Source organism: Zonotrichia albicollis, chromosome 10 (assembly GCF_047830755.1).
Source record: "Zonotrichia albicollis isolate bZonAlb1 chromosome 10, bZonAlb1.hap1, whole genome shotgun sequence".
NCBI classification, from domain to species: domain Eukaryota; kingdom Metazoa; phylum Chordata; class Aves; order Passeriformes; family Passerellidae; genus Zonotrichia; species Zonotrichia albicollis.
The window spans coordinates 22422231-22438916 of record NC_133828.1 but is presented as its reverse complement, the minus strand read 5'-3'; the positions used below and the strand labels follow the sequence as shown (position 1 = coordinate 22438916).

Below are 16686 nucleotides of genomic sequence, written 5' to 3'. Positions count from 1 at the left end.
TGCGCGGCCGCGCCCCGCCCCCGCCGCGGTGGGGGTCTGGCGCGCGCTCCGTGCGCGCGGCGCGAGGCCGGGCCCGGGCGGCGGGCGTGGAGCCCGGGGGGGCGGGGGGAGCGCGCGGAGCGGGCGGGGGTGAGGGACGCACGGTCGGTTGGTCTGTCTGTCCGTCGGTGAGTCGGTCGGTCGGTGAGAGGATGTGAAGATGGCGGAGCTGCAGATGCTGCTGGAGGAGGAGATCCCGGGGGGGCGCCGGGCCCTGTTCGACAGCTACACGAACCTGGAGCGGGTGGCCGAGTACTGCGAGACCAACTACATTCAGGTGCGCCGGGGCGGGCAGGGCGCGCCCTCACGGCCGGGCCCGCGGGGCTGCCCCGCTCGCCGGGCCCGCGGCGGCGGCGGGCAGCGCCGGCTGCTGCAGCCCGGGCTGGGGGGGAAAGCTGCTTCACCTCCAGCGTGAGCTACCCCGGCGTGACGAGGCGCTTAAATGTGGAATTGATTCCTAAATTGAATTCCTTCCACTTTGTGAGTGAATGCTTATTCAGATCGTGTCCCTGTCCCCCCTTTTCGTCCCCTCCGCCGATTCTGATCTGCTTTGCTGCCGAGGTGATGTGATAAACCGAGGGCACGGCTGACTCCTGCAAATAGTGTTGGTGCCTGTTAATTTAGAGCAGAATGACACAGGCTTCAGTAGAGTTATGTCTGCCCGTTTGTATTTCCCTGCTCGAGCAGGACTGTGGAATTCCATAGGAAGGGCAGCTACCAAGGGGTAGGTGCAGGATGGAGGCGTGATGTAGTAGAGCTGGTACAGAATTAGGGAGATGAAGTGCAAGTGCTACCGCATAGTGTGGTTTTTGCGCTGGGTGCTGTGAAGCCAGGCTGGTGTTAGGGCTCTGCTTTTTTCATTTCTCTTTCTAGTGGAAAGAAGGGCAAAATATTCTCGATTTAGTTTGATAGTGATAATAGGGCCAAATGAAAACTTTGCGCCCAAACACAAGAAGATACCCTACGACACGTCTGAGTGTGCAGGAGAGAAAGGTAGGGGGGATGATGTGGATTTGTGGTGTCAGTATTGCGAGAATTCCAAAGTGTCCCGGAATTGTATTTGAATTCAGTCCCCGAAGGGCAGAGTGCTTGTGTGCTTCCAGAGGGCAGCCAGCGATGAGCTCTGTGCTGAGATTGTTCTGTCGGTGAAAATGGGAGAGACTATTTAACCAGAGGCAGAGAATACTTAGAATGTCCCTGTAAAAAAGCTCTCACTGTTTTTTTTTGAATTGCTGAATGACCAGCTGTCCTTTAGAGAGAAGACTTTGCATATTTTGGGTCATTTACAAAACAGGTCAATTACAGTAAAATGATATAGATGTATTTTATTATGTAATGACACTTCTGATGTTGAATTAGCATGACTTAGGGTTTTTAAGAGACGTGTTGAAATCTTACAGTTAAGACCTGACGTGTGTGTTTAAATTTCTGCTTTTTTGAGAAGTGATTTTTCTGGAATATGGGAGAGGAGTATTGGAAAGCAGAACCGGATAGGAAGAGCTGCATGTAGTTGGGGTTTTTTCCTTTGACTTTTTTTTTTTTTTATTCCTTGTATAAATCAAAGTTTGCAAATCTCTACAGAACAGATCCACTTTTAGTGTCTTAATGAAAACTGCAGAAGGGGACTCCCTGCTGTTTTGTGCAAATAGAGAACGCAAAAAAGATGGTTATTGCCCCAGACAGCAGAGAGTCCATAAGGACAGTCTGGGATCACAGGAGATGGATACAGACAGATGGTGAATTCAGGAAAAGAATGAGGCGCTCTTGGTCAGCCTGATGGATTCTGACCACCACACAGCCATATCCAGACTGGCAATTTATCCAGGCATCATGGCAGCACAGAGCTGTAAAGGGGGAGGTGAGAATGAAAGAATGAAGTTGTGTTGTGAGCATTGACTGTAAGGTGCAGTGTGGGTCACACCATCAACATGCTTAAATTTTAAGGAAGTGGAGAATGGAGACATCAGCCAGGCAGAAGGCTCTGGCTTGTGGAATGCTCTGAGACAGGACAGGAGAAGAGGTTCAGGGTGAGGGCATTCTGGATTTGGTGGTGTGAGTGTCCTAGTAACAAATCTGTCAGCCAGCTCGCCCCACCCTCACCGTGCCACAGCCACGTAAACTGCTGCACCAGATCTCTCAGAGCTGACTTCTGCTCTACGGGAAGGGAATAGATTAATGGGAATAACTGTTGGTTAATTGGATATTTGTGGTTTTGCTTCTAATCATATTTATTATTCCAAAGTTGTTATGTCTGAATGAAGTCCAAATTATTTTCAAAATAGTAGCCTTGAATTTTTGGGGGAAGATGGGTTTGTAAATGCTCTGAAGAGTATGGAAGAGTAATCATCCAGAAAGTCATGTAATGAAGATGAACTAATTCTGCTGTAATCCTGTAGTATTTCGCTGCTGACAGAAGATTTGTTGTGGATAATCTTGAGATCTAGGGGAGGCTCAGAATGTGGCTGAGAGCTGAAGTTTATCTGCAGGATGGTAGCTGCTGTGCTGATGGGACATTGAAGGCCCTTCATTGGCCTGGCTTATCTATTTCAGTAGCCAGGCCACTCCCTTTCTGTGCCAGTTCTGCTTTGAAGTTTGGTTGTCCAGTACAAAAACTGTTGCAAAAGGCAGTGAGGCGCAGGCCAGTGTAACAGAATTTGAAATGCAGCGCTAAAGCAAATGGGTTTTTTCTCTTCCCCCCCACCCAGCAACATAATTGCAGCTTCAAAATAATTAAAATGTAATCTCATACATGAGGAAATTGCTAGTTCATAGTAGTAGAGCTGTGGCAATTGCAACTCATTTGACTTCTGCTTATGAAATGAAAAATCTGATCTTAAAAATTTTGTCAGTGTTTATCCAAATTATGATTGATATGTAGCTTGGTGACTTTAGCAACAGGGAATGTTACATAAAATGTTATCCTTCCCTTGAGTCTGTGATATGGTAGTGTATCAGAGAACATCAGCTTTAAATTTTGGGGAAAATTATAGGAAATACAGCAAAAATATAGTAAGTGGACCTGCAGCAGTGAAAGAAAAGACTGCTTTTTGGGGGCAAAAAAGTTTCTTTGTGTCAAAATCATCTTATTCTTCTAATAACTTGGAGAAATCATACAGGTTTTTTTTGTCGTGCTGCTTCTTAAAGAGAAGGGGAAGAACAGCTTTTTGTGTAGGAGGGTGTTTGTGTGGTATCTGACACAATGTCAATCACAGGTTAAATTTTATGTGGACTGTTCAATGCTTTATATACTAGTGCTGTGTCCCCTGTTACAAGTTCAGTCTCAGTCTAAACGTGCAACAGAGTAATTCTATAAGATTTGATTTTTGATGTACTTGGTATTTGCAGTCTACAGTGATTTATCTGGTCGTCCGTAAAACCAGCTAATAGTTATCTTGGGCAGTGTGTTGTGTTTACAAAGTTTTCCTATTCCTGCTTAATTTTGTTCAGGAGTATCATAAAGAAAATTTCTACTTATGGTAGTACAAGTAACAAGACCATACAGTTATGTGACTTGCACATCTTGTTACTGACATAAATTCCAACACTGGCTTGCCCTGTTAAGTTTCTTTGAGCTTGTCCTGTATAAGTCTATTCTCAAATAATCTTCTGTTTGTTTCTCATTATCACTGATCTTTTCAAAAATCAGCTTTTTGTTTTGTGCAGTGCCTGGAGCTTCCTAGAGTAACTGAATGCTTGTGTCTGTAACTCTTTGTTGAAAGAGTCAGAAAAAATTCCCAGGTGGAGACATTTCAACCTGTAAGTGCCTGGTGTGCAGGGATTTGAGGTGGGAGGAGGTCCCTCCACCACGGCATGCAGAACTGAGTGAAAGGCCAAGCCTGTCCTCTGCCCAGCCTTCAGAAGGAACCTCTGGTTTCTCTGATCCACCTGTGTTGGCTGGGTTCTTCTAAAAGGCTCAGTATTTTTTAGTTATTCAATATTATTATGCTTTACTTGTCAGCTCTAGAGACTGAAAAGGAAGAGGGAGCTTCTGATTTTCCTCCCTTTCATAGTCTTCATGTTGCCATCACTGTTGGCATTTTATATACAGAAGCAGTCTTCTGGTGTTTGTGAGGGGTAGTGTAGAAAGAATATTTTTATTCTTGTTCTTAGTAATCAATCCATCCTGCTGATTACTAGAAATAACCTGCTTTCATTCCTGCAGAAAGCTTTATTTAATTAGACATAAAGGTGAAAACTACTTGTTTCTTGGTAATTTTACTACAGTCCATAGATCAGTGAATTTCATAGTTGCTTTCCACATTTCTGTTGTTTTTACTTAGATCTCATAAGCAAACCCAAGTGGCTGTAGATTTGGAAGCATCTTCAGTAGGCTGAACAAGAGAATGAGGCATCTCTTAGCATATTAGTTTTAAATGACAGGAATGGTGGTCCTTACAAACAGCCACTTAATGGTTACAGCTTTAGTAATGGCAAATTCCCGTGGAGTTGCTTTTAATGGCTGGTACCCGTATATAACTTGTGTAATTGTACAGGGAATTGCAGGAAAGTTCAAGAATTATCACTCTTCAATTTACTGAAGATGTGTATCACCTTTACAGAGGTGACTGAATTAGATTTGTAAAATCTATTTAGTTTTCAGAAGTGTGAGTGTCAGAGGAAAGTTGGTTTTGCTCTTTCTGTTCCCTAAGCTTGTTTATTCTATAATCCAGCTTCAGTGAAGGGGTGATTAATCTTAGCACTGATGGAACACTTGTTCTGCAGGCGTGAAAGTGGATATTGATTAGCCCCAGTGAGTATTAGTCCACAAGTTCAGGAAGATGATAACAAGTTGAAACTCTGCAAAACGTATGAAAGAGTAGTAATGGATACATGGGCAGTGTGCTATAATGTCTCACTCCTAAGTTCAGTGAATATTGCATGGGTATATCCATGGCTGTATCTTGTCCATCAGCCTATGGTAGGACTTCATGAAAACCTTGGGATTTTAAACTTGAATGTGCACTGGTGGATTAAGCTTGAAAGTCAGCCAGGTGCCCACCAAGCTGTTCTCTTACTCTGTCCTCAGCTGAGCAACAGGAGAAAGTAAGGAAAAAAAATAATTCCCAGCTCATGGGTTGAGTTAAGGACAAGGAGGTCACTGACAAATTACTGTCATGGGCAAACCACTCTCAGCTCGGGGAGTATTAATTTAATTTACTGCCAATTAAAAATAGAGCAGGACAGTGAGAAACAGAGTCAAAACTAAACCCACCTTCCCCCAGCCCTCCCTTCCCAGGTTCAATTTCACTCCTTTTCTAACTCTGGCACTTCCTCCTTCTCCAGCGATGCAGGGGAACAGGAATGGGGGATGCCCTAGTTCATTCATATCACTTTGTCTCTGCTGCTCTTTCCTCCTCACAGTCTTCCTCCTGCTCCAACGTGGCCACCCTCCAATGGGGTACAGTCCTTCACAAAGTGCTCCAAAACACTTTGGAGCACAAATCCCAGGTCCTTCCCATGGACTGCAGTTCTTCATGCATTGCTCCAGCGTGGGTTCTTCCCAAGAGCATCCAGTCCTGCAGACACGGACTGCTCCTGTGGGTGCCCACAGGCACTGTCCTGCCCAGAGCCTGCTCCTGCCTGGGCTTCTCTCCATAGGCTGCAGCTCCTGCCAGAAGCTGCTTCTGTGGGCTCTGCACAGGCTGCAGCTTCTTCCAGAGCATATCCACCTGCCCTGCCATGGCATTCTCCAGAGCTGCAGGCAATCTCCACTTCAGTGCCTGGAAACCCCTCCCCTTCCTCCTCCTCTGGCCTTGCTGTGTGCAGGGTTGTCTTTCACACGTTTCTCACTCCTCTCCCAGCTGCTTCCCAGTGGTCTTTGCCCCTTGGTAGATGCCTTGGCCCAGAGGTGCCCCCAGCATGGCTGACTGGCTTTTGCCAGGGCTGGGGCCCTCTTGGAGCTGCCTCTGGTGATGTGGGGGCAGCTCCTGAGCTCTCAGATGCTGCTCCTGCAGCCGCCTGGCCACCAGTAAAGTGGCTCCTTAGCTTTGGGAACTTCAGTGAGGATTAAATAGAAATGTTTCCTTTAAGTGAGTCAGTGAAGCTGGCAAAGTTGGTGAATTCATCACTCAACCAATCCACTTTCCTTTTTCATCACCTGTGCTGTGTTTTGCCAGGAAAGCTAATTTAATGCATTTATTAGTGCCACAAGTTCAACCTGGAGGTCAGGAAGTGCTGGATTGATCCTCTGTTGAGTGGATATGAAAACAGCATGAGCCATTTTATTAGTGGTAATTGGAATTGCTGGTGGTAATACTGTATGTGTAGGTATGAAAATAAAATTTGTAAATATGCAAGTTGCTAATATAAATGTTGTAACACTAAATGTTGGTTACAAGTGGCATTCTACTTGTTCCCTTCTATAGTTTATTTTCAGACTGTGGTTATTGAATTATATTGATCAAGAATTCTAATTCAGAGTCGAAAGCTTCTGCATCCTACAGTTAATCAGCTCTCTGAAATTTATTGTCCATTGCTTGTGTTTTACTTGAGTTTGTAGTTATTAATCCTTGTGGCTAAGTGCTGAGGCAGGAAGTGGTGCCTATGTAAGGCAAGAGCGTCTCCAGTCAGTGCTTTAAGCCAGTAAAATGTTACCCTATAGCGTTCAGCAGGATATTTTCTTGATGAAGAACATGGATTTAAATACCATATTTGCAGCAGATTTATTCAGTAGAGTCTATGTCTAGAGGCTGCTGGCCTTTTTTCTTTTTAAAAATTTTGTTTCAAATGCTGTTTTCACACTTAATTGCACACCTGAAATTGACCTCTTGCTTACTAATCTAAATTTTGTAAATTTTGTTGGATGTCCCTGCCAGGAACTTCAGTCATTGGGCTGCTTCATGAAGCAAAACTCCATGTCAATAGATGAAACCTCATCACAGCACACTGAATTTAGGAGCATTTCCTCTTCTCAGGGCTCTCACTAGTTAGGTTGGCAATTCTTTCTTGAATTGAATGAGTTAATATGTTTTTGCAAGTGAGTTGTGTATATTTCAGCAAGAAATCTTAATTTTCTGTTTCTCAGGTGCAACAACTAAGTTGCTCTGTCAAATTTAAATTTATGTGCTCCGAAGTATAGACTCTATATGTGCTGTTCCATTTTCCTGTAGCTTATTTCCCAGCAGATGTCATTGTAATATGTATTCTTAATGGTGTTTCAGTTTGAAGTATAATAAGCACTTGCCTTATTATTATTGGTGTAGTGTTGCCTTGATGAAGTTGTTTTATGCTCAGTGAAATGCAGGGTGAGGAACAAACATTACTTGGGTCTGGGGTTTTAGTAGCCTGTCTGTGTTGGTTATAACACACAGGCAAAGCTGGCTTTGTGCCAACTCATAAATTGACTATTTTTTTTCTTAAAAGCTCTTCTAAGTAAATGCAAATGTTTTTATTAAGATATTCTGTAACCTCGTTGTGAATTTCCTGCTGACAAGAGCAGTGCCATTGCTTTGCTCAGGTGTGGGGCAAGTGTCAAGTGAGGGAGGAGGAGGAGGGAATGACTGAGGCAGTGAGCTGTTAGATGGACAGGTTAAGGTGAGAAGTTCAGCAAGATCCCAGCTATCAATTGTGGTTATTTTGAATTTGTGCAGCAGCAGTTCTGTGGTGCAAACGTGAGGTGTTGTTTGTGTGGCCCCATTAAAGCTGTGAGCAGTGGGGTGACACGTGTTCCACATGAGAGGGTTGGTGCAGTAACCTGTGGGTGATGTGGGGCCTTCAAAAGCACAATCAGTGCTTGATTTTCTGCAGTCTGTCTCATGCAACAAAGGCTCTTCTTGGCACTGCTGCTTTGCCAGACAGGAATATACCAGCTTAGCTGAAACAGTATTTCTCATCTCTGTTCAAACACAAACTTTTAGTGTGCCTAACAAACAAAATGTACAAAGCCATTTATTACTGAGCAGTGTATGAATTCAGAGCATGCTGATTTGTCTTGATTCACTTTAATAATAATCATTAAATAGTATGTGTTCACTCAATATACAGTGCAGATTCTCAATTAGCTTGAAGCGTGTCCTTTTATACTGTAAGTTTGAGCAGTGCTGGCCATTGCAGATTTGTACTTCGCTCTGATTTTTTTAGCTAGACAGCGACTTTGTAAATTGTTTTGTGAAGTGGAGCTTTTTCATAGCTGTCTGTGTAAGGCAGAGTGTTTGCTGCAGGTTGTGGAAGTTTATTGTCTACCTGCTTTCAATTGGGTAAAAACCACAGGTCTGCTGCAGCTTGTGGGAAATGTAAAAATGTTAAATATCCCAAATTAAATGGCTATTTTTGAATCAACTAACATAGATTTATCTGTATGGAGGGTCTGTGGAGGGACAACTCAAAAGTACTTAGCCAAAAGGAGATGAGAAATAGTAAAAACAAAAGTCAACCTCTTATCCCCCACATTGCTAACAGAAAAAAAACAGGCTGAGGGGATGACAGGCTTCAGAGACACTGAAAAATGCCAATATGAGCAGATGCTCAAAAAAGGAGTGGTTAGTTTTGACAGAAAAGTAATGAATTATAGGATTATTCAAATAATATTTTGAAAAGTATGAACTATGTACACTGGTTTCCCATTTTTCTTGGGTAAAGTACAGGGATACTAAGTTAAATTTGAGAGGTAATGCTACTTAATCTATGAAATTATTGCTATGAGGGAAGGCTTAGGATTTAATAGTATTCTAGAAAGGGTAGACACTTTAAATAAATAATGAGAATATAAGCAGTTCTGTCTTTTCCTTTCATATTCTTTGCCTTGCATTTATTCCATGATGGAGTTTTATGTCTCTTGTATGAAGTATTTTGCACTGTCCACTGTAATTCATTTCACTGGATTATTGGGGATATTGCTTCTGTTTAATATTGTAGTTTCTGTATGCTGAATATGATATATCCTGGATCCTTTGAAATGCTTTTTGCACAAATTGGTGTTGGATTTACCTTTCAAGGAGAGAGAATTAATGTGTTGAGTTACTCATGTCAATTTAATAAGATCTAGATAAATTTCATTTGTGAGAAAGAGAGCTAAAGGTTTTTATGTGATGGAGTATAGATGTGTGTGCTGAAATGGTGGTAGTAAAATTAATGGGCTTTTTCCACCATGACTAATAACTAGTGAACTGGGAGTGAAAGGAGTTGCAGAGAAGAATGAAACTGTGACAGTGCATTTATTTGTTATTTATGATAAATCAGTCTGCAGTGTTTTCTGATGTACTCAGTTTTCTCACTTTATTCCTCTGTTAGTGATCTCAGGAATCAGCCTCGAAGATTTAGGCCCATTGATGTTTGTGTCCTTAGAGGTGTCCATGAGGTGACTCAGTCTCAGAAGGGGCAGAATGATTGAGCATGCAGAACCTCTGGATCAGAGTGGTGTGTAACCAGCCAAAATTAGTGAGGGCGTTGCTTTTGAAGCATTTCTCTCACATTCTGACACTGCACTGTCACAAGAGCAGTCCATTCCTGAAAGAAAGAGGTCATTCTTTGACTATATGTGCATCTGTATAAATAAATCAGTTTGGATAGTAGAATTCAGATCATTATCAGTAGACTCTGAATCGCTATTGCATTTGTCTGGTGGTGATAATAATTAATTCAAATCATCTCCAAACTGAGGACGCTTCTATAACCATTTGATGGAATGAGTTAGTAGAACTATTGAAAATCATTGTAATTTTATTATTTGCTTAAAATGTACATCTTGTATTTTCTAAATATATATGCAGTCTTTACATTTATTGGACTCAGTAATTCAATATGTGCCACAAATACATTTAGTTTTGATGACTGGAGCAAGAGGGAGGGGTAAGCCTCTACTTTTTGTTGTTCTCATTTGTATACTCATCTGTCCACCAAATGCAGGTCCTTGGAAACAGAGCTTGTTAACAGTGTGATGAGCTTCTTATAGATGTTTGTACCATTTTGAGACCCTTCATTAAAGTATGGTTTATAAGTTGTACTCCTTATGCAAGACAGGCTCTTATGAATTGTCTCATTCAATCACCAGTTGGATAATTAATGCAGAGTTATAGCTTATTTAACCACTTATGCACATATGAAAGAATTTTTTCATTAAAGAACAAGTGGGGAATACATTGCCAATAATCCACTTGTGTCTGTAAAGGCTGTGCTTAAAAGTTCTCCAAAGAGAAGGGGATTTTCCCTTGTTTTCTTATGATGAGCTGAGGTTAATATTTTCCATGTTTTACTTTCCCTGAAATTTTCTTTTTTTTTTTTTTTTGGTTTTTTTTTTTAATTGTAGCTTTTGTTGAGGACACAGAAGAATGAGATTTATTTGCTGGTAAAGTCTCAGAGTATTGGATTCTATTACATTTAGCTTCTTTTTTAGCTTGTTTTTTTGTGTGTGCTAAAGAGGTAAGTGCCTCTGCACAGACCAGATCCCACCTTGAGCAGGCAGCTTCTTATACCTAATTCTGTTGGTTTTAAGTAGCACAGCTCTTATGTGATGTCATATCTAGATCTTGTACTTCACAAATCAGGGTAAGTACAGCTTTTGTGTGCAAACAGTGGAAGGAGTTTATTTTGGTCTGGATTCCATATGCCCTTAAGGCTCTGAACACAGTCTTTCAAGAATTGCTTGCATGGCTTTCTGTGACTAATTGTAGGGGGAATATGAGTGTTTTTTCCTGACTTTTAGGGACAAACTGTTCAGTAAAATGGTTGGAAGATGATGAGTGATACAAAAAAAATCAACTCTTGTGTCTAGGAAGGTGGAGGATTTGAGGTTATGCAGTTGGTAGATCCTTCTTGAAGGAGGAGAGAATTGCTTGTCTGAAAAGCAGCTTGAAAATTTGTGCTTTCTCTGTGCCTCTTTGTCTTAAAACCTGGGATTCATGTTGTGAAATTCTTCAGGATAGTTTTATTTATTGCCATAGCTGGATGGATGGGTAGAGAGATGATGTTACTTAGGCATGTCTTGTTAAATGAACAGGTCATTCATGCAACACTTTTAATTCATGAAGGTGTAGAGACAGCCCTTCCTTCAGATGGTAGTAGAACTTGCCGAATATATAGTTGTAACAGTCTGTTGAGACAACTTGAAAATGAGTTCGCATTAAAAAGAAAGATGCAAGGCAAGAGAATCTTTTATGACATAGGAAAAGCATTCAGCAGTTGAAATGTTCTTATTTTGTCATTTCACTTCTTTGACGTTTCTATTTTTGTGACAACAAATTGCTCTGAGTTGTCAGAAGAATAACATTAAAATTTGGTGAATAAGTGAAGATTGAGATTCAGCCTGTGTCATAATTATGGTGAAAGTAAACACAGTCATGGGGATTCTTCATATCCTCTATTGGAGCATAAAACTGCTGTGAGAGGAGTCTCATGTTCTTTCACCAGCCTGCAGTGTCACTTACACCTCTGTGCTGGAAGTTTTCATTGCTGCAGTTTGGTGTGCCGTGTGTGCCCTGTGTGCCGTGTGCCCTGTGTGCCGTGTGCCCTGTGTGCTGTGGCAGCTGCTCCAGTGCAGAGCAATGCAGGGGGCGGTGCCGGCCCTGCAGCGCTGCGTGCAGCAGTGCAGCCCTCGGGGGAGAGCTCTGGCCACTGCGAGAGGTCCCAGCCCCTGCAACTCTTGTGGCTGCTCCTGCTCTGGTTAGAGATGATGGAATTTGGCCTTTGTGGGGAACGGCATGAGAATTCTTAACTGTGGGATTAAAATGACTCCTTCCTGAAATATTTGTCACTGAATTTAGATTGTATAGCAGGAAGGGTTTCCCCTATTTGAGACAACCATAGTCTGTATATGACTTTTCTTTAAAAATTGTTTGAAAAAATTGACTTTTTAAACGGTTTCATTTTGAAAAAAATCATTATTAGTTATTTTGTTAGCTGACGAGGATAGTGTATTAATTTACTTAATGAAAATCCTGGTCTTAAGTTTTACTGGGCTACTCCGGATGTGTCTGTTGTAGGGTAAAAATTGCAGTACATTTTTATCTTCTGCTGAGATATCTGTGACTGATGGTGTCTTCTCTGTCCAACATGAATGCTTACCAATCTATACATATTGAAAATAGTCAAAATTCTATAAATATGGGGAAAAAAAGGTGCTTAATTGCTCTTAAAGAAATTCACCCTGTCTGATACAGGACTGTCTAAGGGATCTTTATGAAGATCTTGGGCAGAACAGCACCAGTAAGTGCTGAAATCAGTATATGAACAAACCTTAAAGGGCCTGCTGAAAATCTAGCTCACATTAGATAAACACAGAAAAGAAGAAAAAAATGTCACCTGTTTTGGTAAAATAAGATAGTGCCTGCAGATTTTTTTTTTTTTTTTTTTTTTTGTTATTGAAGTGCTTTAGAGGAAGCTGAGGTATGGAACATCATTAATATGTGTGCAGAGGTGGGCAGCTGTGAATTTTGGAGCATTGCAGATGCTCTACTACTCTGAGAGTGTTTGTCTGATTCATTCCTCTGTCCTTTTCTGAAGCTTTTATGGTAACTACCTTTTTCAGCACAGACTTTGTAGAACTTCTTGTACCATTGTATGTGGTGCTTATTTTGCATTTTAGAATTGCTTCTAGGTTTACAGAGCTGTTTTCTGTTGGATCCCAAGTAACTTGATTGATTTTTTGAAGGTGTTCTGATAGAACTACGTCCATAGCTGCTGCCTCTACAACATCCTGCATGGAGATTTTCTCCTGGATGTTCACTGGGATATTGCTGAAGTTTTGTTTTTCAGAATGTCCTCATGTGTAATTTTGTGTGTTTTTCACATGACTTATAGTTTGTTGTCTTCAGCTGACATCAAAATGTTAGAACAAAGGAACTCAAACATTTTAGAAATAGAAGCTCTTGTTTGGTACTGCAGTCATTCTCATGGGGTTTGTTGTATTCATTTAAGTTTATTAAATGCTTTCAATTCAAAGAATGTATTTGGTCCATCGTCTGCTTTCTTTGTGTGGAGGCATAAAAACGACCTTACAGAATTTACAGAGCTTCTGCCAGGGGGTCCATGGGCTATTAGGTAATGCTAGAACTTTGTTTTAAGACAGCAGATTTAAGCATTTACTGTATGAAATTCTGACATTGTTCTGAAGGCATTTTCAAAAAAATATGGTTCTTCAAGCTCATCCTGTTGATGTTCTGAGTGATGGGCCATTATAGTTAAGCAAGAAAACCCTTATTCCTGGTAGTTTGTGTTTCAAATCCTGTCCTTTCTTTACCAGACAGAAAACTCTCCATATTGTTAAAGAGAAATTCTGAAATGGTTCAGTGACCTGCATTGCTTTGTTTCAAGTCTGGGGAATCTTAGAATTATTGTATGTGGAGAAAACTTTGCCAAAGTTGGATTTGGTTATCAAGCATATTGCTTTTGATAACTCAGTGTGATACTTGTTAATTCTTAAAAAAGTAACTTGGTAATTTGCAGAAAGAAGCATTTAAATTGGATGGAGGTTACTGTGTTACAGTTGCAGTATAATTAACATGGAAAATCAAATGCACATCCCTTTATACATGTAAAATAGCTGTATATTGTTCTTAGAAACTAAGTTACCACTTGCATGAAACAGTCTCTCTTCGGGTAAGAAGTATTGCTCTTGATGGGAATGTAGGTCATGCTTAGAAAATGAGTGTGTAAAATAGAGATCTTGCTGGAAATAATTACAGAACATTTGATGCTGTGCTGTTAAGTTACATACTGCAGGTTGAATATAGCAACTTGGCTTGCTGTTCTTGAGCTACATAGCAATTGACAGAAGGTTTACTTATAATTTTGCAGTAAATGGACCAAAACTGCTTGTTAAGCTAGGAAAAAGAATAATTGCTACTTACAGTGCTTGCAGAAAAGGGTTTTCTTCTGCTTATTTTCTGAGATTCTTAAATTGTAACAGCACAGCAAAGCTTGAGTCTAGTCGAAATTAAAAACCTCCTGTAACCTTAAGATTTTTTTATTTGTTGACAACTCTTACAAGCATGAAGAAGAAGTGCTCTGGAAAATTTTGATTTCTAGCAGTTTACCCTTGGGAATCAGATTGGGACTCCTCAGTTGAGGAGGTGACTTCTATATTTCTGAAAAGTTTTCTAGTAAGTGCAGAATGGAGATCTGGGCTTGGCTGTCTCTGCATAAGAAGTCAGAATCCCATTCTCACTCAATATTGTATTTTGTCCAGTGCTATGGTAACAGGAGCAAAAGGTTGTAAAAACATTCTTTGCCAGAAAAATGAGCAGATGCTTCTCTCAGGACATGTAGGGAACAAATCTACTTAATAAGAAGGCACTGGTTTTGATTTTCAGATTTCAGAGTGAACTTTCACTAACTTTCTTTCACTTCATCGTGGTGGTTTGTTCAGTTAATCTCTATCATGGGTCAGTTATGACTGGGTATCACTGAGTGTTGCCACCACCTTCAGCAGGTGGGTTGGACAACAGGCCAGCTTTCAGAAGGATGAACATGGATATCAAGAACAAATCAGCCTGTTGGTGCTTGCTTCTGCTCTCCTTCTGGCAGGCGTTTACGGTGGCAGCATGGATCTGAAGACGGTTCCTTTCCTTCATTATGTTTGAATTGGTGGCAGCTTTTAAAAGTGCCAAGTAAGAATAATTTCAAATTTAAGGTTAACTGATCATTGTGAAGGGATCTGTGTAACCAAAGTGTCTTTATTTCCTAGAAAATGAAGAGTGACTATGCAAATTCCTGCCCCCCTTTAGTTTAAACCCTCTGTGTGCTGTCTTTGGAAGCCATACTCATGTTGCCTGATAGCTAGGCTTCTTTACTTCCTTTCAAGCTTTAAGTCATAGTTACCAAACATAGTCAAAGTATTCCTTCCAGTGTGGTAAAATTTTGGGGCTTGCTCGTGTGAGGAGGTAGAGAAAAGTGAATAGCCATTGAAAGACTTGTGTTAGGGTAGTGATGTGGGAAGACTTCTGAGGATAACAGGGCTGCCTTTGCCGTGGACAGCAGGAAAGGCTTTCGAGCAGCGTGCATTCCTTGAGCTCCTCAGTGTTTTTGAGTGCCTGAAGGAGTGGGACGGTGCCGGAGCTCGGTGTTGCTGTGGTAACTGCTGTGGGTGTTATGGGCACACCTGGCAGCCTCCCTGGGAGCTGCTGGCCCAGTGGGGTGTGCATCTTCCCGCCCGTGCTGCAGCTACACCCTGCCAGTCCCAGGTGTCCTTCCTGCAGCTCCCTGGCTGCTTGGAGGGGAGCGTTGGGGTGTGAGCTGTGATGGAGGAAGATGTGGCTGTGTGTCCTACTTAGCTTGCCTTGCTCGGAGAGTGTGATGTCTGGCAGTGGACACTTGGAAGCAGAATCTGCTTCTGCTGCCACAGATCACTCTGTGATTCTAAATCAAAGCCATTAGCTGGCCTCAATCACTGCTATGTAATGAATTGAATTGAGAATTTATAGTGGAAGAAAGAAACTGGCAAGATTGGGAAATAACTCAGTTATTACATAAACCCCTGTGACTAGATAATATTTTGTTAAGCTGAAGTAGATATCCTTTCTTAGAAATGATAGATTTTGTCAGATTTTGAGAGACAGAGATAAAAGTCGATTAATCTAATATTGATTGTGGAGAAAACAATTTGTGCAAAAGCATTTTTTGTACAGCAGAATGTAATTACTATGTGACTGTAGTTTTTGCTTGTGAAAGCCACTTTGCATATGAAGTAATTTTTGCAAATGCCACCACTTGCTTCATTTTTATTAAGTAACTATAAAATTAAATTTGAGTTTATCAATGATTTTGACTCATAAATTCAGTGAAACCTCTGCATACTAAAGCATCCTGGTGAATGAAGAATTGTAGAACAGTAGGTGTATGAGATAATAGAGTTAAGCCTGTGGGTCTGTGCTGTTTCTGAGGTTCTTAATTCAGTGCATTTGTATTGGCCAAGCCTCTTATGGCCGCAAATGTCGTGATGCTGTGTTGCTGTTAAAGCCAGAATTGGCCTTGGCTCTGGAACTCCAACAATAATTATGTTGTTGCAGGAACTGGAAAATGACCCACTTCTCTCAGCTGTGTTATTGCAGAAGAGCTACCAGAGAGGGCTGAAACCTCCTCTGGTGTCCCAGAATGAGCAGGGGAGTGGGTTCTCCCACTGCTGCTTCCTCTGGAGCAAGAGCAAAGTCCAATGCTGTGCAGCAGTGATGAGTGGCCATAACACAACTACATATTAACTGTGTTTTACATGTAAATGCCTCGGGATGCTAGCATGCTGTTCTTATGATACACTTTGGGATGCATCATTTTAAACTGTGGTACTGCTGCCTTGAAAAAGTTTTTTATAACCTTGTCTAGTAGGGTTGTGTGAATACATCATGCCCTATTATTTTTGCATAAACATGACTTTGGTTCTGTTCTCAAGGAACAGGAACTTGTCACGTCTGATGAGAGCAGGACATTGGTGTGTGAAAACTGATCTGCCGTGCTTGTGAATGTATGGAAATAAATACAAAGTTTGATTCTGCTGATGGTGAAGGGAAACAGGTGAGAGATTTGTTGCAGTGATGCAGGCAGTATGAAGCAGTGGTGCAGGTGATAAGATGTCAGGGAAGCTGTGCTTGTCCACAGCTCTGGTTTGCTGTGTTTTTGTCTTGGTAGACTGTAGTAGACTGATACTGCTGTCATAGATCTCAAACCAGTGAGCTAGTTTTACCCTCACTGGCAGCCTTGATTGCAGTATGTATTTTAAAAGGC

The 16686-nt window shown here is 41.4% G+C and overlaps 1 protein-coding gene across 18 annotated transcripts in view; it reads left to right on the top strand.

Annotated features, from left to right (window-relative positions):
- The first annotated feature begins 22 nt into the window (after positions 1 to 22).
- ABI2 (abl interactor 2) overlaps positions 23 to 16686 on the top strand; it is a 64845-nt gene continuing 48181 nt past the window's right edge. For all 18 annotated transcript variants that reach the window (XM_074548342.1, XM_074548340.1, XM_074548344.1 and 15 more), the window contains exon 1: positions 23 to 316. In XM_074548342.1, coding sequence (XP_074404443.1) covers positions 200 to 316 — 117 coding nt within the window. In that variant the 5' untranslated portion in view covers positions 23 to 199. The remainder of the gene's footprint in view (positions 317 to 16686) is intronic.